Below are 26,570 nucleotides of genomic sequence, written 5' to 3'. Positions count from 1 at the left end.
GTTTACAGTGAGAAAGACGTACAGTTACTTAACCTTTGACCTCTTCTTCCACCGATTGACCTTTTCGTTCGGTGGTTTCTTGACTGTACGTTGTTGTAAACGCAAACTTCCGAAAACATCCGAATATAAAAAAACACCGACATTTTGTATGGTAAACTGTCAACAGTAGCTAATTGACAGAAGGCATGGTCCTATCCCATATCACGACATGTCATGTCTGCCGGCCGCGGTGATAATGTAAAACAAAAGTAATGGAAAGCCTTGAACATTAGGAGTCTCCAAAACTTGACACTGTTCGTCCGGACAAGGTAACAATATAACAGGATATATCTATAATTATCCAGAAACAATAGATCTTCTTATTAGTCCTACGTGTAATGTTCATTGTTCAAGTCTTGTCACGTGTAACTGTTACGTGTGTATGTGTTGAACCGTTTTTTAGGTCATGTCATCAGGCATACCATGTGTGTTTTCTAACCACGTGTGTCTTGTACTGTGTGTAGTCCTGTCCTGTATGTAGTCCTGTCCTGTATGTAGTCATGTCCTGTGTGTAGTCCTTTCCTGTGTGTAGTCTTGTCCTGTGTGTAGTCTTGTAATGTATGTAGTCTTGTCCTGTATGTAGTCCTGCCCTGTGTGTACTTATCCTGTGTGTAGTCTTGTCCTGTATGTAGTCCTGCCCTGTATGTGGTCTTGTCCTGTGTGTAGTCCTGTCCTGTATGTAGTCTTGTCCTGTGTGTAGTCCTGTCCTGCGTGTAGTCCTGTCCTGTGTGTAGTCATGTCCTGTATGTAGTCCTGTCCTGTGTGTAGTCCTGTCTTGTGTGTAGTCATGTCCTGTGTGTAGTCTTGTCCTGTATGTAGTCCTGTCTTGTGTGTAGTCCTGTCCTGTATGTAGTCCTGTCCTGTGTGTAGTCCTGTCTTGTGTGTAGTCATGTCCTGTGTGTAGTCATGTCCTGTGTGTAGTCCTGTGCTGATTGTAGTCCTGTCCTGTATGTAGTCCTGTCTTGTGTGTAGTCCTGTCCTGTGTGTAGTCCTGTCCTGTGTGTAGTCCTGTCTTGTGTGTAGTCATGTCCTGTGTGTAGTCCTGTCCTGTATGTAGTCCTGTCTTGTGTGTAGTCATGTCCTGTGTGTAGTCCTGTCCTGTGTGTAGTCCTGTCCTGTGTGTAGTCTTGTCCTGTATGTAGTCCTGTCCTGTATGTAGTCTTGTCCTCTGTGTAGTCTTGTCCTGTTGGTAGTCTTGTCCTGTGTGTATTCATGTCCAGTATGTAGTCCTGTCCTCTGTGTAGTCCTGTCCTCTGTGTAGTCTTGTCCTGTGTGTAGTCATGTCCTGTATATAGTCCTGTCCTGTCCTGTGTGTAGTCCTGTCCTGTATGTAGTCTTGTTCTGTATGTAGTCCTGTCCTGTGTGTAGTCCTGTCCTGTCCTGTCCTGTGTGTAGTCCTGTCCTGTATGTAGTCCTGTCCTGTGGGTAGTCTTGTCCTGTGTGTATTCCTGTCCAGTATGTAGTCTTGTCCTGTGTGTAGTCATGTCCTGTGTGTAGTCCTGTCCTGTGTGTAGTCCTATCCTGTGTGTAGTCCTGTCCTCTGTGTAGTCTTGTCCTGTGTGTAGTCTTGTCCTGTATGTAGTCCTGTCCTGCATGTAGTCTTGTCCTGTGTGTAGTCTTATCCTTTATGTAGTCCTGCCCTGTGTGTGTACTTATCCTGTATGTGGTCTTGTCCTGTGTGTAGTCTTGTCCTGTTTGTATTCATGTCCAGTATGTAGTCTTGTCCTGTGTGTATTCATGTCCAGTATGTAGTCCTATCCTGTATGTAGTCCTGTCCTCTGTGTAGTCCTGTCCTCTGTGTAGTCATGTCCTGTATGTAGTCCTGTCCTGTATGTAGTCCTGGCCTGCATGTCGTCCGATCCTGTGTGTAGACATGTCCTGTATGTAGTCTTGTCCTGTGTGTAGTCCTGTCCTGTGTGTTGTCCTGTCCTGTGTGTAGTCCTGTCCTGTATGTAGTCATGTCCTGTGTGTAGTCCTGTCCTGTATGTAGTCATGTCCTGTGTGTAGTCTTGTCCTGTATGTAGTCCTGTCATGTTTGTTGTCTTGTCCTATATGTAGTACTGTCCTGTATGTAGTCTTGTCCTGTGTGTAGTCCTGTCCTGTATGTAGTATTGTCCTGTGTTTAGTCCTGTCCTGTGTGTAGTCTTGTCCTATATGTAGTCCTGTCCTGTGTGTAGTCATGTCCTGTATATAGTCTTGTCCGGTATGTAGTCTTGTCATGTATGTAGTCTTGGCCTGTGTATAGTCCTGTCCTGTATGTAGTCCTGTCCTGTATTTAGTCCTGTCCTGTATATAGTCCTGTCCTGTCCTGTATATAGTCCTGTCCTGTCCTGTGTGTAGTCCTGTCCTGTGTGTAGTCCTGTCCTGTGTGTATTCCTTTCCCATGTGTAGTCCTGTCCCGTGTGTAGTCTTGTCCTGTTTGTAGTCCTGTGCTGATTGTAGTCTTGTCCTGTGTGTAGTCCTGTCCTGTGTGTAGTCCTGTGCTGATTGTAGTCTTGTCCTGTGTGTAGTCTTGTCCTGTATGTAGTCCTGTCCTGTAAGTAGTCTTGTCCTGTATGTCGTCCTATCCTGTGTGTAGTCTTGTCCTGTGTGTAGTCTTGTCCTGTGTGTAGTCCTGTGCTAATTGTAGTCTTGTCCTGTGTGTAGTCTTGTCCTGTATGTAGTCCTGTCCTGTATATAGTCTTGTCCTATATGTTGTCCTATCCTGTGTGTAGTCCTGTCCTGTATGTAGTCCTGTCCTGTGTGTAGTCCTGTCCTGTGTGAAGTCCTTTCCTGTCTGTAGTCTTGTCCTGTGTGTAGTCCTGTCCTGTGTGTAGTCTTGTCCTGTGTGTAGTCCTGTCCTGTGTGTACACTTTTCCTATATTCAGTCCTGTCCTGTATGTAGTCTTGTCCTGTGTGTAGTCCTGTCCTGTGTGTAGTCCTGTCCTGTGTGTAGTCCTGTCCTGTGTGTACACTTTTCCTATATTCAGTCCTGTCCTGTATGTTGCCCTGTCCTGTGTGTAAGCCTCCCCTGTGTGTAGTCCTGTCTCTGTGTAAAGTCCTGTCCTATGTGAAATCTTGTCATTTATGTAGTCTTGTCCTGTGTGTAGTCCTGTCCTATGTGAAATCTTGTCATTTATGTAGTCTTGTCTTGTGTGTAGTCATGTCTTGTATGTAGTCCTGTCCTGTATGTAGTCCTGTCCCGTGTGTAGTCCTGTCCTATGTGTAGTCTTGTCCTGTGTGTAGTCTTGTCCTGTGTGTAGTCCTGTCTTGTTTGTGTTATTATCCTTGGTGAAATATTTTAAGGGAGATCTGCTTAAATCTTCAAATTATATCTTCTGAATAACCTGTAATCTGTTTATGAAAGTAAAAGTGTTACTTAAAGTCATGTACTTGTAAGAATTGCTTAAAGTCATGTACTTGTAAGAATTGGTATTTAATTGTTCATCTTCTATAACCAAGTGTCATTCAGGCACAGTGGATATTTTGTCAATGGTTGACATAAATAATATTCTGTATTTTTCAGAAAAAAAACCATGGGAGCAAGTTTTCCAAAAGTGGAACAATTACCTCAAACCATGAAGGCAATTCAGGATGGTGATGTTTCCCTCTTACAAGCCTTATCACGCTCTACCAACCTTACTGGGTATCTCAAACTTAATCATTCCCAAACCACAGCTCTTCACCTCGCTGCTGTTCATGGTCAACCTGAATGCATTCAATTTCTGCTCGAGCTTGGAGCAAATATTCATGACTTAGATTCGAGCCGAGAGTCAGTATTGCATAGTGCCGTTGTTTCTAAGTCACAGGGATGGAGCAATTGTTTGTCTCTGATTCTCAAAGCGAAAGCTGACATAAACGCATTAAATGTTTGGAGAAGAACTCCACTAATGAAAGCAATTGTTAATTTTAAAATTGCTGCTGCAAATTACCTGATACAGGAAGGTGCGGATGTGTCTATCTCGGACGAGAATGGAACGACTCCCTTACACGTTGCTGCTAGTTATGGTAACATTGGGCTTGTGAAGACCTTGCTGGACAATCGTGCAAACAACAATGCTCAAGACCAGCGAGGAAGGACACCCGTGTATTTCGCTATTCTCGGAGGTCACGAAGAGGTTACAGAACACCTAATACAGCATGGATGTGAGGTCAACCTGTATGACCTTGGTTGGGGTTCACCTTTACAGCTCTCTGTGACAAAATGCAATATCAGAATCTTGTCGCTGCTACTTAAATCGGGTGCATGCTTCAATGTGCAGCCCAAAAACATGGCTGCTGCCCCGGGTATCATTGACATAGCTCTGAAGATTGCGCTCAAAAGGGTGAACATTTATCGCAATGAAGTGACAAAGCAAGATAACGACGTTAGCTGTGTGAGTAAAAAGCGTGCATGTGATAGTCTAGAATGTCTACAGCTGTTGATCGTGGCAAGTGGCCTCCCTGTGTATGAAAAGATGATGAAGAGTATACACCAACTCGTGACTCAATCCTTTCATAAAGATTTACAAAAACCGTTCATGGACCTTCATCGCAGCGCAACAAAAGCTCACAAATCCTTAAAGAAGTCTCCCCCGTCGTTGCAATATCTGGCTCGAAAACGATGTCGAAAATTATTGATGACGTCAAATCGCAATCTGATATGGGCTTGTGAGCGGCTGGATGTGCCGCATGTAATAATTGATCTTCTAACTCTCCAGTCGTGACAATGTGATCAAGATTTTCCTGCTATCAGGAGACATGTTATCTTGAGCAGGGCTCAAAGGGCGCCTATTTTAGTGGCCATGGCGCCTTAAATTCACCATTGGCGACCAGTTATTGACCTATAAGGCGCCTGTATTGGCTACTGGAAAATTGTGTAAATTTGCGGTTTGGTTAATCTTTCAAAGCCTAGGTTGCAGTCAATGCTAAAATGACATTTACAATGGAAAAAGTTACAGAGATGTTGTTAAGAATTTTTTTTTTCAAATTTTAGACAACTAGGCCAGGCAACAAACTTTTTCCAATTGGCGCCTAGATTTTATGACTTGGTAGCCAAATAGGCCATCTGGTAAAAATATCCACTTTGAGCCCTGAAATTGAGAACTGATGTGGTAACATCACTTTTGAACATTACTTTGAAGCATCTCAAACCGGCAGTGTTGTGATCGAGTGAATAATCTTTGTTTTAAACAAATCTTTTTCCTGCCAAAGTCATGAAATGATATCTGATATGCTTTTAAGATTTGAAATGTATATATCTAAATGAGATAAAATCAGTTTTTGGGAACTTAAAACGTTTTTTTATAATTATTCTTTTATACATATATTGCAACTTGTTTACTGCATTTTGCTGAATGAGAAATGTGTTCATATTTTCTACTGCAAACACTTCACAATGTACATGCATACAACCTACATATATACCCTTGATTATTGATTTTCACAATATGTTAAATTTCACACTATACTGCGTTGTAAACAATTTATATCTGCAGTAAGTTAAGTTTATAATGGAAGCAGGTAAAGGAATGCCTCTATATCCATATCTAAAATACATTGTCAGGAGATTCCTCAACATTGTAATTCATATTATGATTTTATATGTATCACAGTTCAGATGCTAACTTGAAGATATTTCTATATAACTATGTAACAAAAAGAACTGACATTTAAGCGTTTCTTCTCCTTTTATACAACGTTTCTCGTTTTCGGAAGGTGCACAATTCTTCTACTCCAAGGCCGTCCATGGACGCAATATATTTATTCCTCCGTTTGTTGTGTTCTTTCTGCCTCTTTCTCCTGTAATGACTTTTCTGTTTCTCTTTCACATCTAGTTAAATCATTTCCGATTTGTAAGTAAGATAAGTTTTTGGTCCAAGTGTTGAAAGGCATAGTAATTTATGGTAATATGATCCCTGTGAGGGTTAAGCAATCCCTCGCAAGAGTTAAACTAAAAGAAAAAAAAAACAGATTTTTGGATTTTTTTAAAAATATTTGTGCGTTAAGTTTTTGGTGCAAGTGTCGAAAGGTTTTAATAAACCACTTTATAATTGTACAAGGGTGCTGATATTTGGCAATAGAGTCCTTCTGGAGTAAGACTATGCCTTCCTGGAGTAAAACTACAAAAATGGATTTTTTTTCTTTTAAAATATTTTTCTTTCTTTTTTTTTTTTTTAATTTTTGGACTTACAACATTTTTGCATTAAGTTTTTGTTGGGAGTGTTGAAAGGCATAGTGATACTTGGTATTAGGGTCCCTGTGGGGGTTAAACTATCCCTTGCCGGAGTTAAACTAAAAAATTAAAAAAAAAATACTTTTTTGTGGGTCAAAAAAAAGATATTTAAACATTTTTGTGTAAGTATTGAAAGCTATTAACTCATCACTTTATAATTATACTAGGGTGCTGATATTTGGTAAAAGAGTTCCTCTAAATTACACTATCCCTTCTTGGAGTGAAACGTGAAAAAAACAATATCAAAATGCTCACATTAGACAATTGATACTGTTTCTCATTTTTCAAGGGAGACAACTCTCATTAAAATAAGTTTTTATCAAAAATTAAAAGAAATAGGTCTAAAAGCAATTATTTAATATATTTATTCAATTTACATCAGCGTAGTTTGTCTCCTGAATGTTTGTCAATAAATAATTTACATATATATATAAATTGGTATGGTTTTGAAAATTTTGCATACCAAACACGATACGGCCCAAGACAGGTGTTGTGGAGAGCACAGGATCGTGACAACCCAGTAGAACTAGGTGATCAAGTAAACAATATAGATATTATTACAGCAAAGGACCTGTTAAGGTTACATTGATTTTTGCCCACGAGCCAATTTAATAATTACCGTGTGATATGTGTAGTACTAAATGAGAGAACCCATGAAAAATATTTTAAAAATTAAAAAGGTCCCAGGCCCGGGCCTGTTCTATGACCATTTTAATATCACCAGACATGGGAATGTGACAGGGTTCCGTTTTTAGTCAAAAGAAGGCACATTTAACTTTTTTTTTCCTTCAAAAAGTTATCATTTTCTTTAGAGTGATATTTACTGCAAATTATAGATGCATTTAAAAAATATCTATTAAAAAAATTACACAATTTTAAACCCCAAAAATATCTATATTTTTAAGCAAATTTTAAGCCATGTTCACTTTTTACGGAATTCGTACAACTACTTCCGGTTCTTGTACACCAAAAATATTTGGTAATTATTTGGACCATTATTTAAATATCTATAGTGAAATTATAGAAAAAATGAAAACCGATAAAGTGGTCATATATACAACAATCTTCAGGGAGGTACTTTTCAAAATAACCCTGGAGGTAGGGCGTAAGAATTGTACCTGCTGCCCCCATTGCATGATCGTAAGAGGTGACTAAGTTTGGGATCTTATCTTTTCTCTTCCTTCCTAGCAACTGTCTTCTTCCTAATGTCTCTCTTGACAATGCCTCACTTTTGGTCTTCCGTTGAGCTTTCGCCTCTGTGAGGAAGGCTTTGGGTTCTGTCCCCTGGCCGAGACATACCAGAGTCTTTAAAAATGGTAGTTGCTGCTCCTGTTTAGCGCTCAGCTTATTAGGAGTGGGACGACTGGTTCGCCCGTTGTCAGTATAATGTGACCGGGTGGCGTGTCCTGCTGGGTGTCTTTAGCAGTTGCTTCAGAGAGGTAGCACTCTTAAACGGCAAAAGTTCCGGCCTATCACAAGGAGACGTAACACAGACATACCGCAACCTCCTAAAACACCACACGCATGTTCTGAACATCTCCCTTGTGTTTTGTGTCAAAACACCTTGGTATAAATCATATAACACGCGCATGAGGAAACAATGCACCATAACACAGTGTTTACAAAAACATTTTTGTCGGCGACAATCGGTGTAATCCTAGATCGAACTTACATTTACCTCAACAAAAGTTCGCACCATGCTTTTCAGAGATTTCATCATTAGCTCACCTGGTCCGAAGGACCAAGGTGAGATTATGCCATACCGTCCGTCCGTCAACAATTGACTTCTTCTTCATAACCACAGATTAGAATTCGACCAAATTTGGTCAGAAGCATCCCTATGGGGTGGGGAATTGTTGAATGGGTAGATTAGTCAGTCATTATATTGACAGTCTTAGTCTTCATCAACAAGTGTTTGGTGTGGAGTGTGAATCCGGGTGGATTGTTGAGTGGGAGGATAAGTCGGCCATTATCGATATATATATCATGGCAGTCTTTGTCTTCATCAACAAGTGATTGGGGCGGAGTATGAATCAGGTGACAGTTCTAGTCTTAATCAACAAGTGTTTGGGTCGGAGTATGAATCAGGGTGGATTGTGGAGTGGGGGTATTAGTCAGCCATCCTGGTGACAGTTCTAGTCTTAATCAACAAATGTTTGGGTTGGGGTTGGAATCAGGGTGGATTGTGGAGTGGGGGTATTAGTCAGCCATCCTGGTGACAGTTCTAGTCTTAATCAACAAGTGTTTGGGTTGGAGTGGGAATCAGGGTGGATTGTGGAGTGGGGGTATTAGTCAGCCATCCTGGTGACAGTTCTAGTCTTAATCAACAAGTGTTTGGGTTGGAGTGGGAATCAGGGTGGATTGTGGAGTGGGGGTATTAGTCAGCCATCCTGGTGACAGTTCTAGTCTTAATCAACAAATGTTTGGGATGGGGTTGGAATCAGGGTGGATTGTGGAGTGGGGGTATTCGTCAGACATCCTGGTGACAGTTCTAGTCTTAATCAACAAGTGTTTGGGGCAGGGTGGGAAACTGTGTGAATTGTGGAGTAGGGGTATTAATCAGCCATCCTGGTGACAGATCTAGTATTAATCAACAAATGTTTGGGATGGAGTGGGAATCGGGGTGGATTGTGGAGTGATAGTATTAGTCAGCCATCCTGGTGACAGTTCTAGTCTTAATCAAGTGTTTGGGGCGGAGTGGGAATCAGTGTGGATTGTGGAGCAGGAGTATTAATCAGGTGAAGTTGTTATTACTATTTCTCTGAAACTTCCTCCTAGACCGTTCACCCTCTTTGTCTCTATGTGTATTGCTGTTTAAAGATGCACTATAACTGAATGTGCCCTAACACCATATTGCTTTCAGCATCATCAATATGTAATACAAAGTTCCCCATCTCTCTCTTTCTTTTCATTATATTTTCCTCTGTTCATAATACCTATAGAGGACTGTCAACTGATTGCTAAAGTCCTAAATAAATATCTAATATCTCAACCGGGTGGACTTGGTGAGCCAGGTAGTACTTTGCACCTGGACAAATAAATAAAATAATGTAATATTCTTTACTTGCTTTTGTGCATTTTGAATAGTAGGACTTATCTGAAGTTAGATATTATCAATACAATATGTCAATACGAAAAAAGAAGAAAGGAAAATAGAGAAACGTTCAAATGTACATGAAAAACAAAGACTAGTACCAATAGTTTTTAAAGATATAATGCAACCTTACTCTTTGACAATCGAACCTATCCCTAACTACACTGATTCATACTTCTCACTAAAAACATGATGGTTAAGAGAAGTCCTTTCACCAGGATAGTTGAGTTTTCGGGAAAAAACTATTCACGGATGTAGGCTTGCCTGTTGTCTAATCGTTTTGAACTATTTGTGCAATATCATTTGTTGAAATGAAATGGGGGAAAAGTTTATTTGAAAATTGTCATAACATGTTTCCATTAAATAACATTCACAAAAAAATTACTAAAGACAAAAACAGAAGACTATTCGACACAGTAAAAATATATTGTGTCAAAAATGTATCGTCACTTCTACAATATTTTGGATTCGTATACATGTAGTTCGTATTTGCTAACATAACATAGCTAGATAGTGGATCATATTTCGGACTGCAGTTTACACACTAGTAAACGATATCAAACAAGAATTGTTCCTTACATTTCACGTGTATTCTTATTTTACGTTATTAAAATTAATCTACATTCTTTTTCGGTGGTATAGGAATAGACGTAACATCAGGACAAATAATGAAATCACTAAACAGCCGATTACAATTTGGCGGGAAAGATTGTCAACTACAAGAATAAACAAAATATAGTTCCACAGTAACATGTTTTTTAATCAGTTCCTGTAAGATATTTCGAACATTTTATTTTGTCATCGTTATATTCTTATCAATTCTACGATATTCTTCTAATATTTTATTGGAAAAAAGTCAAAACAGAAACTAATATAATACTTGCGTATTCATATTAATTGCGCATGTGTGGACCGGTCTGGCTTGTATGCAATATTTTTCTACGCGTCGAATTTGATGTTTGCAAACATGTAAACGATGTTTTCGTTAAGTAAGGTTATATCACGAACACACAATGGAAATGGAAATATCTTTATAATAACAAGTCATTTAAATAGCAAATCCAGTGACATTTCCACAAGCCTATAAAATCACTACTCTGATACAATTTAACCGAAGTAACTTGATAAATTGTAACTATCTATCCTGGCTAACCATGGGCCTTGCTGTTGACATGTAATTTGCTATACTGTTTATATATGCCATATCTATGCGATATTATTCTCAACCTTAATTTACATTTCAAGGTCAAAAGATAATCTTTTTTGTTTCTTTTTTTCTGCTTTCTTGAAGTCTAATCCGGTCAAACAAATATCTCTTTAATTATGTGCTCTAGACACTTGTGCGCACAACGGCAAGCTATGTTTTGCAATATATATTATCCACATAATCGAATTATGTTCTCCTGAAACATGCATTTTTCGCATGTTTTTCCAAAATAAAACACCTTAACAAATTACATGTCAGTTCGAGTCTCATGCCTAGCCATGATTCGTGTGTGCCAACGCTTAATCAACTTATCCCTCACCAGATTTGCTATTTAATTGTCTCTTACATTTAAAAGGTCATAAGTGTAAAACAAAGAACAATAACATAAACATACGACGGGAGAGGGGAGATAACTCGACAGTCATTCATAAATGCATGTGTATGTGCTTAGACTACACTGTTTGTCCCTGTCACACAAAGTACAATTGACTTCAACAAGGACATAATAAATAGACTATTTCTTATATTCGTAGGATAACATCTAACATCTAACTTAAAACATGTCCATTTTTTGTGAAATGTATCTCACAGTAAAGTGCTTGGCTATAATATATGCGAAAACACACTGTTTTATAATATCCATTTGATAGATTACCATGAATAACATGTAATCTGAAAACACGTCACATAAAAATTCTAAATACTGGTGATTATCTAAATGAGTATTTACCTGTTTTTCAATCAAGTAACCATGTTCAAGATGACAATCAATTAGTCATCAAATTAATATCATTAGCTACATATGGGCTTACATTTTTACACAATTATTCAGAAACCAATTTCCTAGTTTAAGAGATAATACGTGACAATTGACTTATGTGGATAGATATTACTCTACAGTTTATAGACACTACGAACTACCCGATAGTCACAAAATGTATTAATTATCGTAACGGAGACAATAAAAAAAAAAAAAAAAAGTTTCAAACAAATCAAATGCATCAATTAGAATATGATGGATATATCACCATATTCCATAATTCCGGAATTATCGATATATTTAATGTAAAAAAACAGACTAGTCTGTGTTGTACTATGTGGTCTGTGGTGTCTACAGCATTAATATAAGATGAAGGATTAACCCACGGCTTGTATATCTTAATATATTTTTATCAACAGCTCCAGGCTAAAAAATCATAATTCATCAGTTTTTTAATCTAAAGAAAGTATAGCTGTCATTTTTTCTGTAACTATGCACACGTCGTCTACGATGTTACGAGTAGTCGATCTGAATCGAGATATAAGAATTTCAATGTTTTTTTTATGAATTGACCCGACACCCAAAATCTTCCTAAATATTCAAATATCAGGTTCTTGTGTCTTTTTCTCTATTATACAGGTCTGTAAGCAAATTGATTTTTGATTTCCCTTACTTCAATTCTTGAATTCCCGCAATAACACTATAATTTTACATATACACAGTACGTAATGTATTCGTTAACGGTATAAATCTAGTTGCCGCACTAAACTCAAATATTCCTTAACCCTCTAACAAACGGGAAAGTATCAACCACTACAGAAATCAAATTTCTTCACCACTTTTAAAATATTTTACGAACTCCTTCGAGTTGTAAATAAAGGAAAATTTGCTATACGCTATATGTCTCGTCGATTTGTAGATCGTAAATATCATTCCATTGTAAAGATCTTTCAATTATAAATATCATTCAATTGTTAATATCGGTATTTCAGGCAAGCTCTTAGGCTGTCTTCTTGGGAACCTTCACGCTGAAAATGACGTTTCAGATTTTACAAAAAAAAGAAGATAATAATAATAATAATGCGAAGAAAATGAAGAAGCAGGAAAAAGGTATGTCCTCACACTTCGCCTTCAGGACATCATCATAACGTTGAAAGCGATTCGACGGGCCAGCATTTCTAGATCTCACAGCTGTACTCATCACTATGTCTCGGTTGGTTATCATGTTGTCATCAAACTTCCTCAGAGAGAATGTCACTATGGAGGGATCATCATTATTGGCAGAAACATCCTCGACGTAACCTCTTCCCTTAGTCGACAATACATGTGGACACTCTGGCGAGAATTTGGCATGTGTCGCCATGATTTTTTTCGATATACACGATAGCATCAAACCACAAGCGTAACAGCTGAATAAGTCGTCACTTCCGGCAAAGTAAAATCCTGCTTCCGATACTTTTTCAATCAGCTCTTCTCTGTCGGCAAATGGGTTTTCAGACTCCTTTCTATATTTTGTCAGGTTGTCTAAATTGAATGTTGCGAATGTCCCTTTCCTAGCTTCAACTGACTTGTACCTTTCATTTACAACGAATTCGCCTTCAGTGTAGGATTCTAAGGCACGCTCTATTTCTTCCGCCCTTTTGACGTCGTTTATGTAAGGGCATTCCTTGTTGATGGCAGCATGAGCCTCCCATGGGACATCATCGTCCCGCCAGTTGAACATTGTGTATCCGCACATGAAACAGGTCGCTACATGTGGAGGAGCCGCAAAGAACAACCCGGCCTCTGCCATGTCTTCAGCTTTCGGCAAACCACTTTCTGACCACGACTTCGGGAACGTCTGGACACGCTTGTCTCTGTTTTGAAAGGATGGATGTTTCATTTCAACACTGGATTCTTTCTGTTTCATGTCTTTGTAGAAAACTCTCAGCCATATACGTCTGATACATTCCAGATCTCTGATCGGGCCCTCTAGCGTTGTCCCTAAAGTTGTCATTATTTTTTCTTTTCGTGCGGCTGAAATGTTGAAAACATCTCCACAAAGGCGAGATAAAATGTCGACAAATTCATCATAATTATCCATATCATTTAGGTTCTGTCTATAATAGAGACTAACAGACGTTTTGTCAGTATAAAGTGGCATATATTCTCCGAATATCCTGGTAGTTTCACAGTTTTTGTGGGATGAAAAATATTGTTCAAACTCCTTAACGTCGATACGAAGGCACCTGTTGTTAATTTCCACAGCCAGACCGTAAAGATCAATTCGCATATCACGGAGAGTCAGCCCACGTGTCTCATATGTTGTGCCTATATAATGACAGAAAGGTGGAGTGGTGTAATGTAACGCTGATGCCAACTCCGTTTTCCAGTCTTCTGCCTCTACCATTACGGAAGGTGCCGATTGCAGATAATTGATGTCTCCTTCAAATCGGATCTCTTCACCCCGGATAACACATACTGTGTTTTCTAAGGGAGATTTCGCTGCGGCCATTACTGCTAAATGTAACACAATCTTATCCTGTTTAAATGAATTTGACAATATAAACAAAAGTTTGTTATTTTCGGCCAACAGGGATTCGAAATTGGTAAATATTGTGTTCGATGGCAGGCCGTCGTCCTCTAGAGTGCGACATTTTATGCCTCGTTCTTCTAGCGTCGTCTGGAGGACATCTTTGTAAAACTTTCTATCAGCTTCTGTATATATGACCAGGATACTGTTAAATTGTTCATTAGCACGTGCATTGTTGTTGATCAGTGGCACCATCCGTCTACTTTGATGTAAGCTCGAAGATCGTTCTGCTCCGAAGCTTCTTTTGTCTCATTCTGTAGAGGTAAAACAATGCTTATTGAATGTCCAATAAGAAAAAAAGTATGTATTTCCGAAAACGTTTACCTACCATTTCGTCAGATATTGTATTTGTTAAGTAAGAGTTAAATACTAAAGAACTAAAATACAACTAAATAGTTCTGGTCCTGATCTCTGATACAGACGGATGTAAAAGACCACAAACCACCTCAGTAAAAACCATCTTACGCTAACGCTTGTGTGTGTTGAGATTAAGTACCACCTCTCACTTATAGTCATCTACTTCCTTAATCTTCCGGCGTATACTATTTTTTAGAATTTTCACATGAAGACTTATGTGTCATCTCACTAAATGGCATTAACCAAACATACATACCTGCTGGTATAGTGGAAGAAATCAAAAGGAGGTTGCTCCGAGCTAAAAATTACGTGAAAACACAAGCAATGATAAAATACTTTTGCTCACTAAGTTGGCTACAGAAGGAACGTTTTAAGGAAGTGATACTTTTAAAGTTTGAGTGGGTTGGAATTACGTCCGACCTATAGTTATATATACTTCCTTGATCGCCCGGCATACCTCTTGGTATCCAGCTACCCACATAGCTTTACCTTACGTTGGCTCCATATCCTGCAGTTTAAAAATTGATCTAAGCTTTCTTAAATCGTACAAATACGATATATTTACTCCCGAGTGACACAGGTCGAGAGAAATTGTAATAAATCAGTAGTTTTATGAAGTACTGTTAAGGGTTTGGTCGTTTGTAGACCGGGTAAACCTGGTAACTATGTCTATGAACAATTAATGATTTAGACTAAAGCCAATCTAATAATGCATTTCATTTTTCATTTAAGTAATTTTTGAGGTGATGGCCTTAATCCTTAAGGTTAAGCAGTGTTTTCAGGAGATATACGTTGAATTTCAGGACCCGTAGTACATTAGTATTTTTTTTTAAATCTACCTAGTCTATGAAAAAAAATGTTAACATCTTGATTATAATGGTATTTTTGTTGTTGTTTCTGGTTTTTTTCTTCTGAATACTATCATTTATCATGTCCGCGGACTACGCAAACTGCATCCGCTCGTTGAGATTTTTCACTTATCCCATCGAGTTATTTGAAATTCTTACAAAGTTTTGTCAACTTAAACTAAATGTGCAGATAAGATTTCCAACAATTTTTTATTTTAATGTTAAAAAACTTTCGGCTGTAAAATTTTGATGGAGATGATATTCAATATTCCATGTTTTTACAAAGGTTCACTGCTCATTTTTTATGGAGCTGATATTTAATATTCAATATGTTTCTCCAAAGTCTCACTGCCCAGTTTTGATGGAGTTGATATCCGATATTCAACATATTTCTACGAAGTCAAAATGCCACAATTTTTATGGATCTGATATTCAATTTTCACAGTATGTTTCTACAAATTTGCACTGCCAAAAATATCGCGGAAAATGCTATGATGAATGGACGAGAAGCCGATTTCAGAGGACAAATATTATATACCGGAAGACGGTATATGGCCGTGTAAAGTTTTATATCACACAGGCTTCAACAAAGATATTACATATACATAATTGTTCTTTTTACAAGTAATTCAAAATATAAAACATTGTAAAATAAGTTCCCATGCTGTTAGCATAAGATAAAAGATATAAGATATATGTATTGATGCAAAAAATAAAACAGAAAGCATTGTTAGCCGAGAGAGAAAACATCAATGATCATCTTTTTGTATGATTTTGCGTTGAAACTGACAAACGGGATTACAATAAAGAATGGGGAGTGGTAGAGAGTTCTTCCCGTACAAGAAGTGAAAAAATAACGTAACCAGTTCAACAGTATAGACAAAAATCAATTCACCTTAATGTTAAATTCTTTATGGGATTTAAGTGATATTTAAAAGATTTGCAACTTGACCTTTGATTAGCTATGACGTTTTCCTTTTACGGTAATTCTAATTTGGACAAAAATCTTTCAGTATTTTAAGAACCAATACATGTTTTGAATGCAACGTCTTCTATCAGTTTGATTTTAAATTTAATTTTATAATTCGAATTACATTTGCATAATAGAATTCTGTACCAGTCACAGCACAAAGAAATGTCAGTAATTCTCATCAATGTCTTATTGTGATAACAAAAATGAGAGAAGTGCATGTTTTGTGACATAAGCAAAGGTGATATATTAGGATATTAATTGACATAATGACTTTGTCAAATGTCACAGCCGAGAGCCGAAATGAGTGCAAAATGCGTATTGTTGACAATTTAAGGTATTTGTATATGGATTTGTATTATATCTGCAATCAAATATGTGACTTTAAGACTTTCAGGTAATAAAAGCTCAAACATAATTTAGGATTATATCCTTAATCATTTTTACAAGACTCTTCAATATAAAAGTTAAGTAATTTTTTATATCAATTTTGTATAAAATGTATAATCTTGATTGATAAACATCATGCTGCGAAAAAGATGCGTGCACGAGCCAACAGGTAAATACAAGTAATAGAGATGCACAGTTTTAGAGAGAAACGAAGAAATATATCTATCATGCTGCGGTGTATTACATGCATAATTAGGTACATGTTTAATTACATTCACTTAACCGTTTTCATGTCAAGTTGATATTGTAAACGACTGTATGGGGTTTTCCCGTTAAATATGACCATACTAATACTTCAGAAAATCCAATATGTTGAAGTGCATGTTTCTTTTCAATTTGGAAAGTTGTTCATCTACACAAATATCTGAAAAGCAGGTGTCAATTGACGAACTTTTTTCGATAAAGAGCCTCACTTATCCTCATAATAATGATAATATCACCAAACAGTCCACCGGTGTGTTATAGGTGAAGGTGCGGATTTTATGCAAAACAGCTCTGATAAGTACCTTTATGGTCTTTATTAAATACAACATGACGTTAGCCTACATATAAAACAGAGTGTTGGTTTAACCGCCTAGCAACTTCCGGGCCATAAAGCCCTCTGTCCTGGTTACGAAAAAGTGAGATGTATTGCTTCCTTGTATTATATACAGATGATGAAATTGTGAGAATGGTTCCATTCTAGTCGATATCGTCTAACAGACTTTTGTCATATCTATGTGAAGAAACTGTGCCCTCTTTTGACAGATGTCCTTTTTTATATAAGGTTGACTAGATCGAAAGCTTGCCAGAATAAAACAATGCAATGCTCCATGTTTAAGATATTAATGTTAAATAAAGGAAACCACGTGACCGACCCGATATTCCTTGGACAGCTTGAAATAAAGGACACTGCAGAGACTTCAACATCAACTGCTTACTTCCATCTTTACTTACATAAGGACAGCTCAAAACTAATCTGTAAACTTGATTTTCGGTTTCGGAATATTAATTTTCCATTTCATGATAATTACACTCCTATCTCCAATCTACGGTGTTTGTATATCTTAGTTGATTCAATATTCAATGGTCTGTTCCTAAGCTTACGATTGTCAAGATGAATGGCAGCTGCTGATGTCAGAAACATACAACACAGCGCTTCAAGATACTTGATGATGACGTCAGTGGAAAGCTTTCTGATCGACACGACATCATCAAAAGAATTATATGTTTGTGTAATATAAAGGTAAACGTGTTTGATGATTGTTGTTATGACTGATAGTGGCACAGTGGTAACACACTTACCTTTCACCTAGGTGGCCGGGGTTCGAATCATCGATCGATATGAAAAGGTATGGGGTCACCTGCCCGACCACATGAGTTTTCCCGGGGTACTCCGGTTTCCTCCCACAGTAAGACCCCTCGTGCGCTTCCACCCGGGCCAACGAGTGATTAATATAGGTTACTATAACTTGTGTCGCAATTGTTTTAAAATAAATAAAGTTTACAATAATCTTCATGACATCGCGTATTTCATTGATGACGCAAAATATATCCTGGAACATCTGGTCGAATTCGTCCATCTTTATCAAATGCCCCCATGTAAATGTATACCTTATTGATAGTTTACCCTTATTTATCTACATTTAATTAGAATGACAGATTTGTTGACACTTGGGAACTGATTTTATTTTCAATAAACAACATCTCTGTACTCAGTTTCTTTAAATTGACTTCATGGAATCAGGTGAATACTCTTCACGATTTGTTAACGATCGGAAAGGTTAGGAATGTGATCAAAGCAAGCATGGATTCAGATTTATTTTCCCTCTCGAGTTCCACGTCATCTGCCCCTGACACCACTGACGAGTCCTTAAAAAATGAAACAGTTACAGGATGCAATTACATGTGTAGTAAGTATTTGGCATAAACGGTTGTTTTGTCTGATAACAATCAAAAGAACAATTCCAGTTCCTGTCAACAGCATATCACTGATTACCATAATTAATCATGTAGTGTTCATTGATTGAAAAATTATTAGAGATATCGAAAAATTCTTTGTAACATGTATTTTTCTAGGATCTAGTCTATGAAGTAGTGGATATTTTTTAAATTCTAAATCTCCAGGCACTTGGAGACTAATTCAAGGGTCTCATTAATATTAACGTCAAGTTTTATGTAATTTATCTAGGAGGGATAGTGTCTGCTGTGTTGTGTATGGGTTTGTAAGCGAGTGTGTTGTCTATATATAGGAACTGTTATCGGTCGATATGCATGTTATAAATAGACACTTGTGAGTCGACTGTATATTTAATTGTCAATTGGATAACGTAAAATATCTTAATAGATACATGACATCATACACCATTTCCATGTTTATTTTATTTTTTTTATTTATCTTTCAATATTGTTTATGCACTTGTATTAAAACTGTTTAACTGCTTGACTTGATATATTTCACATGCAAATGTAAGCCCTGATTTTGACTAAAACGTAATGTAACACAGGAAAGCAGAATTTGCCTTCGTTGGTTGGCGTTCTGGTTTAGTGATTTAGTTATCTAATTTTCTGCCCCGTTATCTGACTTCTTTGTGTCTGACAGTGTTGTGCAAGAAACATTTCTTCATTTATTTTTTTCATTGAAATTCACGCGTAGTTTTCTTGCTAACAAATATAACGTTTAGGATTGAAAAGCGAAAGTAATACATGAAAAGCAAGAAATTCAGAGTTATACACAAATCTAAATGCAGCAGAAATCGTATTGCAAGCTTACTACTAGATCCATATACTTACTCTTGTTAATTTTGACCACTACAGTCGCACCTTTATCAGAGGAGAAATACCTTGTTGTAGTCAGGAATAACCCCAACCACAGCCACAACTGATGATGTAATATCCGGATCTAAGGGACACAACTGTTATGAAATATCTTTGTGTAGGACATATAAATAGAAAGTGTAAAACATGTCTTCAGTTTGGAATATTTAGCCTTTTACAGCAGTTCTAAATAACGTTGACAGAATCTTGTTTGCGTTGATATGTTGTGTTAATAAGTCTACTAAGATACAATGTCCTACAATTAGTATACAAACAGTAGACGTACTATGACAGAAAATTCAAATCTTTAACATAGTAACACAAATGACGAAGGAAGACGATTTTAAGACTCGTGTCCTGACTGGGTCGTATATTTTGCCTGGAACTCGGTTTGAATGATATCACAATTATATATCGTCATTAAATCAAACGTCGCCTCAATTAGTTTACACCATTTAAAAATACTAACTTGATATTATTAAGGAAGTTGAACGAAAATCCGTATTTTAAACTAAGCTAGGATATATTTTAGGAATTCATTGACATAATCAGGTGAGATTTACAACTGTACATCTCTTATTAATTAGATAAGAACAATACCTGTGCAGCGGTAAAATCTAATCTTAGGACCATACACAAGTCAGGGTTTACCGCTATAGCATTTTACATTCTTTTAAAGTGTTGATCGCAATACTACAGCTATACAACCATATATATAAAAAAAAAAATGACGATGACCTTGTGTAGGAAACCACAACTCTGACCGAAATTTCCTATAATGAATAACACTTTTTAGGGCGCTATTTAAAATTCAACTATAACAAAGAAAAACGTCGACCACATCTCATACATTTGACATTATCCTCATGTGAAATATCATTCTGTGTCAATAACACTAACCTCTTATGGGAAAGGACCTCGAAATATAAAAGATGAATTAAATGAAAAAAAAAACGCATCAACGATAGTCTTTATTGTTGTAAAGACCAATAACCACGAGACTCATTATATCAGACTTACATTGTACAGGTATGTAAATTAATGTGAAATATTTAACTAAATGTAACACCAAGAAGACACTGTTAATTCATCATTACCAAAAGGCTACCAATGTCCAATAAGTTAACAGATAGGTATGAATAGTGTTTTGCTCTCAATTGTACCTATGCAGTGGCAGGTATTATATAAGTCAAATATTGTTTATAAGGTGGTGGCTGATAGCCAGTAGGTCTAGTTGTAAATATCATTCCTCAAACATGTAGTAAGATAAGCATTAAATAGTCTATTCACTTTACAGTTACAAGAGCCCGGATATCAATATCACAGAATATAATTATTTTTATATGTATCATCTTTCGATTTATATCTTGAACAATCTAATGGCGTAAATAAATTAAACATCTTGCCCTGGGAAATCATTTTTCTTCTAAAATATGACCCGGAGCTTCAATAGCAAATCATCCATGAATTTGAGCTTGACAAAACTAATCAACGCCATCCATGAATTAAAATATGAGTCCGTCAAAAGTTTGTACCTGACTCATTGCATAAAAAACAAAATTCTGGCATTAAATATTTTCTGGTTAAAAACAATATCTTAATTATGTTTTGGTGGAAAATACAACTAGCAATTTTTAAAAACTAAACTAATTAACTAATAAAACCTAATACGAAAATAGAAAATTTGAAATAGTCACACCATTTTTTTAGATATAGAGTGCAAGTCCTACATACATACCATACATAATTTTTTTTTTTTTAAATAGAGTATTGTGTGTATAGCTTATATTAGATAAAACGTCTGAGCTTCCGATCACAGCTAGACAATCATGTTTCGATGAATATCCCATGTTTTCGAGAGAGTTGTCGGGAACATCTCCATTAGAGAAAACTAAAAAGTATAAGACTATCAATGAAATGAAGAATATGGAAAAGAAGAAGAAATGCAGCAGTATGTCCTCAAATGTCGTCTAAAGGACAGCATCTGTATCTGATGACGCTAGGTGTTGTCTGATTCTGCTGACCTAGCATTTCGAGATCTCACAGCTGTACTCATCACTATGTCTGTATCTGATGACGCTAGGTGTTGTCAGATTCTGCTGACCTAACATTTCGAGATCTCACAGCTGCACTCATCACTATGTCTGTATCTGATGACGCTAGGTGCTGTCAGATTCTGCTGACCTAGCATTTTTAGATCTCACAGCTGTACTCATCACTATGTCTGTATCTGATGACGCTAGGTGTTGTCCGATTCTGCTGACCTAGCATTCCTAGATCTCACAGCTGTACTCATCACTATGTCTGTATCTGATGACGCTAGGTGTTGTCCGATTCTGCTGACCTAGCATTCCTAGATCTCACAGCTGTACTCATCACTATGTCTGTATCTGATGACGCTAGGTGTTGTCCGATTCTGCTTACCTAGCATTTCTAGATCTCACAGCTGTACTCATCACTATGTCTGTATCTGATGACGCTAGGTGTTGTCCGATTCTGCTTACCTAGCATTTCTAGATCTCACAGCTGTACTCATCACTATGTCTGTATCTGATGACGCTAGGTGTTGTCAGATTCTGCTGACCTAACATGTCTAGATCTCACAGCTGTACTCATCACTATGTCTCGGTTGGTTATCATGCTGTCATCAAACTTCCTCAGAGAGAATGTCACTATAGAAGGATAATCATTACTGGCAGAAACATCCTCGACGTAACCTCTTCCCTTGGTCGACAATACATGTGGACACTCTGGTGAGAATCTTTTGTGACGTAAGCAAAGGTGATACATTAGGTTATCAATGGATGTAATAACTGTTTGGCTTTCAAATAACTAGGTATTTGTCAAATGTCACAGCCGACAGCTGGAAAAGAGTGCAAAACGCGAATTGTTGACAATTTAAGGTATTTGTATATGGATTTGTATTTTATCTGCAATCCAAACTGAGACTTTTTGACTTTCAGGTAATAAAAGCTCAAAATAAAAAAGGATTGTATCCGTAATCTATTTTTACAAGACTCTTCAGTTTAGGAGTAAACTATTTTTTCTATATCAATTTTGTATAAAATGTATAATATTGATTGATAAACATCAACGATCATGCTGCGAAAAAGATGCGTGCACGAGCCAACAGGTAAATACAAGTAATAGAGATGCACAGTTTTAGAAAGAAACAAAGAAAAATATCTATCATGCTGCGGTGTATTACATACATAATTATGTTCATGTTAGCCTTCACTTAGCCGTCTTCATGTCAAGTTGATATTGGAAACGACTGTATGGGGTTTTCCCGTTAAATATGACTATACTGGTGCTTCAGAAAATCCAATATGTTGAAGTGCATGTTTCTTTTCAATTTGGAAAGTTGTTCATCTACCCAAATATCTGAAAAGCATGTGTCAATTGCCGAACTTTTTTTCGATAAAGAGCCTCACTTATCATCATAATAATGATAATATCACCAAACAGTCCGCATGCGTGTTATAGGTGAAGGTGCGGATTTTATGCAAAACAGCTCTGATATGTACCTTTATGAGTCTTTATTAAATACAACATGACGTTAGTCTACATATAAAACAGAGTGTTGGTTTAACCGCCTAGCAACTTCCGGGCCATAAGTTACAAGGCCAGTACTCGATATAAATAACCATAATAAAACCCTCTATCCTGCTTACAAAAAAGTGAGATGTATTGCTTCCTTATATTATATACAGATGATGAAATTGTGATTGTGAGAATGTTTCCATTCTAGTCGATTCCTTCCAAGACACTTTTGTCATATCTATGGGAAAAAACTGTGCCCTCTCTTGGCAGATGTCTGATTTCATATAAGGTTGACTTGATCGAAAGCTTAGCATAATAAAACAATGAAATACTCCAGTTTTAAGATATTAAGTAAAGGAAGCCACGTGACCGACCCGATATGCTTTAGATAAGTTGAAATCAAGGACACTGCAGGGAATCAACTGCCTACCTCCATCTTTACTTTCATTAGGAGAGCTCACAACTAAACTGTTAAAGTGATTTTTGGTTTCGGAATGTTAGTTTTCCATTTCAGGATAATTACACTCATATTTCTTATCTACAGTGTTTGTATATCTTGATTCAACATTTAATGGCCTGTTCCAAAGCTTACGATTGTCAAGATGAGTGTCAGCTGCCGACGTCAGAAACTCACAACACAGCGCTTCAAGATACTTGATGATGGCGTCAGTAAAAAGGTTTATGATCAACACGATCTCATCAAAAGAATTTTATTTTGTGTGTAATATAAAGGTAAACGTGTTCGATGATTGTTGATATGACTGATGGTACTTTCGCAGTCCATGCTATCTTCTCTGTAGGGAACAATCGACAGGGTGGTCGGGTGGCACAGTTGTAACACACTTGCCTTTCATCAAGGCGGCCGGGGTGCGATTCCCCGATCGGACATGAAAAGGTATAGGGTCACCTGCCCGATAACGTGGGTTTTCCCCGGGTACTCCGGTTTCCTCCCACAGTAAGACCCCTCGCGCGCTTCCATTCGGGCCAATAAGCGTGATTAGTATAAGTTAATGTAACTAGTTTCGCAATTGTCGTAAAATTAATAAAGTTTACAACAATCGGCAAGGCGTATTTCAATGATGACGCAATATATTCCTCTTTCTCTCCTGGAACATATGGTCGCATTCTCGCCACTTTCTCAAATGTTCCCATGTAAATGTATACCTTACTGATATTTTACTTTTATTGATCTACATTTAATTTAAATGACAGTTTTGTTAACACTTGGGAATTCACTGATTTTATTTACAATAAACAACAACTCTGTACTCAGTCTCTATTAATTGACTTCATGGAATCAGGTGAATACTCCTGACGATTTGTTAACGATTGGAAAGGTTAAAATTGTGATCAAAGCATGCATTGAGCCAGGTTTATTTCCCTTCACGAGTTCCACGTCATATGCCAAAGGCATCACTGAAGCGTCCTAAAAATGAACCAGTTACAGGATGCAGTTACATATGTATTAAGTATTTGGCATACACTGCCGTTTTATCTGATAGCAATCAAAAGAACAATGCAAGTTTTTTCGTCACCAATTAACAAGTGATGTGTACCGTCAGCAGCATATCATTGTCTACCATAATTAAACATTTAGTTTATAACTAAGTGTTCATTGACAGAGAAATTATTACAGATATCGAAAAATTATTTGTAACATAATTTTTTCTAGAATGGATCCAATTTTGAAGACACAAAAATAGATCAAAACCCTACTCGTGTAAGTATGTGTAATAGTGGATATGTTTGGAATTTAAACTTCTCGAGGCACTTCGAGACCAATTCAAGGGTCTACTTAATACTGAAGTCAAGTTGTTTTGACGAAAACACTTATTATGTAATCCATTTACGAGTAGGGGAAGGATATAGTGTCTGCTGTATTGTGTATATGTGTTCATTAGAGATCGTTGGGGTATGTGTTGTCGATACATATAGGAGTTGATACAAGGTCGACGATGGGCTTGCTATAAATAGACCGTTTAAGTGGAAAGTATTATCTAATTGTCCGTTAGATTACGTAACATTCCTTATTTAATCAATGACATCCTACACATTTCTCTATTAATTTATCTATTCATTTTTCAACATTGTGCATACATTGGTATTAAAACTGTCTAACTGCTTAACCTGATATATTTAACATTCATATGTATGTCCTGATTTTGCCTCAAACGTAATGTCATACAGGAAAGCAGAATTTGCCTTCGTTGGTTGACGTTCTGGTGAAGTGATGTAGTTATCTCCACTCAAATGTTCTGTCCCGTTACCTGACTACTATGTGTCTGATTGTGTTGTTTGTGTTCAAGAGACATTTCATCATTTCTTTTTTTCATTAAAATTTCATGCGTAGTTTTCTTGCTAACAAATATAACGTTTAGGATTGAAAAGCGAAAGTAATATATGAAAAGCAAGTAATTCAGAGTTATACACAAATCTAAATGCAGCAGAAATCGTATTGCAAGCTTAGTACTATATCAATATACTTACTCTTGTTAATTTTGACAACTACAATCAAACCTTTATCATAGGAGAAGTATCTGATTGTAGTCAGGAACAACCACAACCACAGTCATAATTGATGATGTAATACCCGGATCTAAGGGACACAACTGTTATGAAATATCTTTGTGTAAGACAAGTGTAAACATATGTCTACGGTTTGAAATATTTAGCCTTTTACAAAAGTTCTAAATAACGCTGACAAAAACTTGTTTACGTTGATACGTTGTGTAAAATAAATCAAGTAAGATACAATGTCCTATAATTGGTATATAAACAGTAGACGTACTACGACAGGACATTCATAGTAACATAGTAACGCAAATGACGAAGGAAGACAACTTTATGACTCGTGTCCTGACTGGGTCGTCACCTCAATTAACCGAATTAGTTTAAACCATTTAAAAATACCAGCTTGATAACATTAAGCTGTTGAACGAAAGCCCGCATTTTAAACTGAACTAAGATATATTTTAGGAATTAATTGACATAATCAGGTGAGGTTTACATTTGAACGGCTCTGATCAATACCTGTGCAGTGGTACAATTTATTCATAGGATAATACACAAGTCAAGGTCTACTTCTACAGCATTTTACATTCTTTTAAAGTGTCGATCGCAATACTACAGGTTAACAACCATATATATATATATATATATATCATGACGATGATTTTGTGTAGGAAACTCCAACTCTGACCGAGATTTCCTATAATGAATAAAGTTTTTAGGGTGCTATTTAAAATTAATCTAAAACAAAGAAAAGCGTCGACCAAACCTCATACATTTGACATTTAGCCCATGTGAAATATCATTCTGTGTCAATAATAGTAACAGCATATGGGAAAGGACTTCGAAATATAAAATGTGAATGAAATGAAAAAAGCTCGATTTTTAAAACTAAGCTAGCATAAACTTTATGGAATCATTGTTCTTTCTTAGACACATTAGTTTTTTCTGGAGATTTTATTTTATTTATTTATTTTTATCCCCGAGATAAAAACTTTAACGAAAACAATTGTCAATGCATAATCGGTATATCCATTTGTAGACAAGTCTTTCACCTTTTGGTAAGAAAACATATAAATACAGGTAATTAAATCAACAATAGTGTTTATTGTTATAATGACGTACCAATAACCACGAGACTCATTATGTCAGACTTACAATGTACAGGTATGTAAATTAATGTGAAATATTTAACAAAATGTAACATCAAGATGACCCTGCTAATACATCCTG

The 26,570-nt window shown here is 36.7% G+C and overlaps 2 protein-coding genes across 6 annotated transcripts; one reads left to right on the top strand and one right to left on the bottom strand.

Annotated features, from left to right (window-relative positions):
• Positions 1-104: 104 nt before the first annotated feature.
• On the top strand, positions 105-5,294 carry LOC117341972 (serine/threonine-protein phosphatase 6 regulatory ankyrin repeat subunit C-like). Its single transcript, XM_033903874.1, has 2 exons — positions 105-308; positions 3,545-5,294. The coding sequence occupies exon 2, from the start codon at positions 3,555-3,557 to the stop codon at positions 4,722-4,724; it is 1,170 nt and encodes a 389-aa protein (XP_033759765.1). The 5' UTR covers positions 105-308; positions 3,545-3,554; the 3' UTR covers positions 4,725-5,294.
• Positions 5,295-10,062: 4,768 nt separating this feature from the next.
• On the bottom strand, positions 10,063-25,427 carry LOC117341971. 5 transcript variants are annotated; one of them, XM_033903871.1, is made up of 3 exons: positions 25,317-25,401; positions 19,263-19,384; positions 10,063-14,119 (listed from the first exon to the last, which is right to left on the bottom strand). In XM_033903871.1, the coding sequence occupies exon 3, from the start codon at positions 14,058-14,060 to the stop codon at positions 12,336-12,338; it is 1,725 nt and encodes a 574-aa protein (XP_033759762.1). In that variant the 5' UTR covers positions 14,061-14,119; positions 19,263-19,384; positions 25,317-25,401; the 3' UTR covers positions 10,063-12,335. The 5 variants fall into 5 exon arrangements, 2 of the variants coding, with proteins under 2 accessions (XP_033759762.1, XP_033759764.1); XR_004535722.1 differs by lacking the exon at positions 10,063-14,119 and adding an exon at positions 18,137-18,341; XM_033903873.1 differs by lacking the exon at positions 19,263-19,384.
• Positions 25,428-26,570: the final 1,143 nt, after the last annotated feature.

Source organism: Pecten maximus, chromosome 14 (genome assembly GCF_902652985.1).
Source record: "Pecten maximus chromosome 14, xPecMax1.1, whole genome shotgun sequence".
In the NCBI taxonomy this organism is placed as follows: Eukaryota; Metazoa; Mollusca; class Bivalvia; order Pectinida; family Pectinidae; genus Pecten; species Pecten maximus.
Note: the sequence above shows the minus strand (reverse complement) of the source record. Positions and strands in the feature narration are given on the sequence as shown.

Bases quoted from the DNA above. Each gene is read 5' to 3' on its own strand.
- LOC117341972 (XM_033903874.1), top strand. From the start codon at position 3,555: ATGGGAGCAAGTTTTCCAAAAGTGGAACAATTACCTCAAACCATGAAG.
- LOC117341971 (XM_033903871.1), bottom strand. From the start codon at position 14,060: ATGGTGCCACTGATCAACAACAATGCACGTGCTAATGAACAATTTAAC.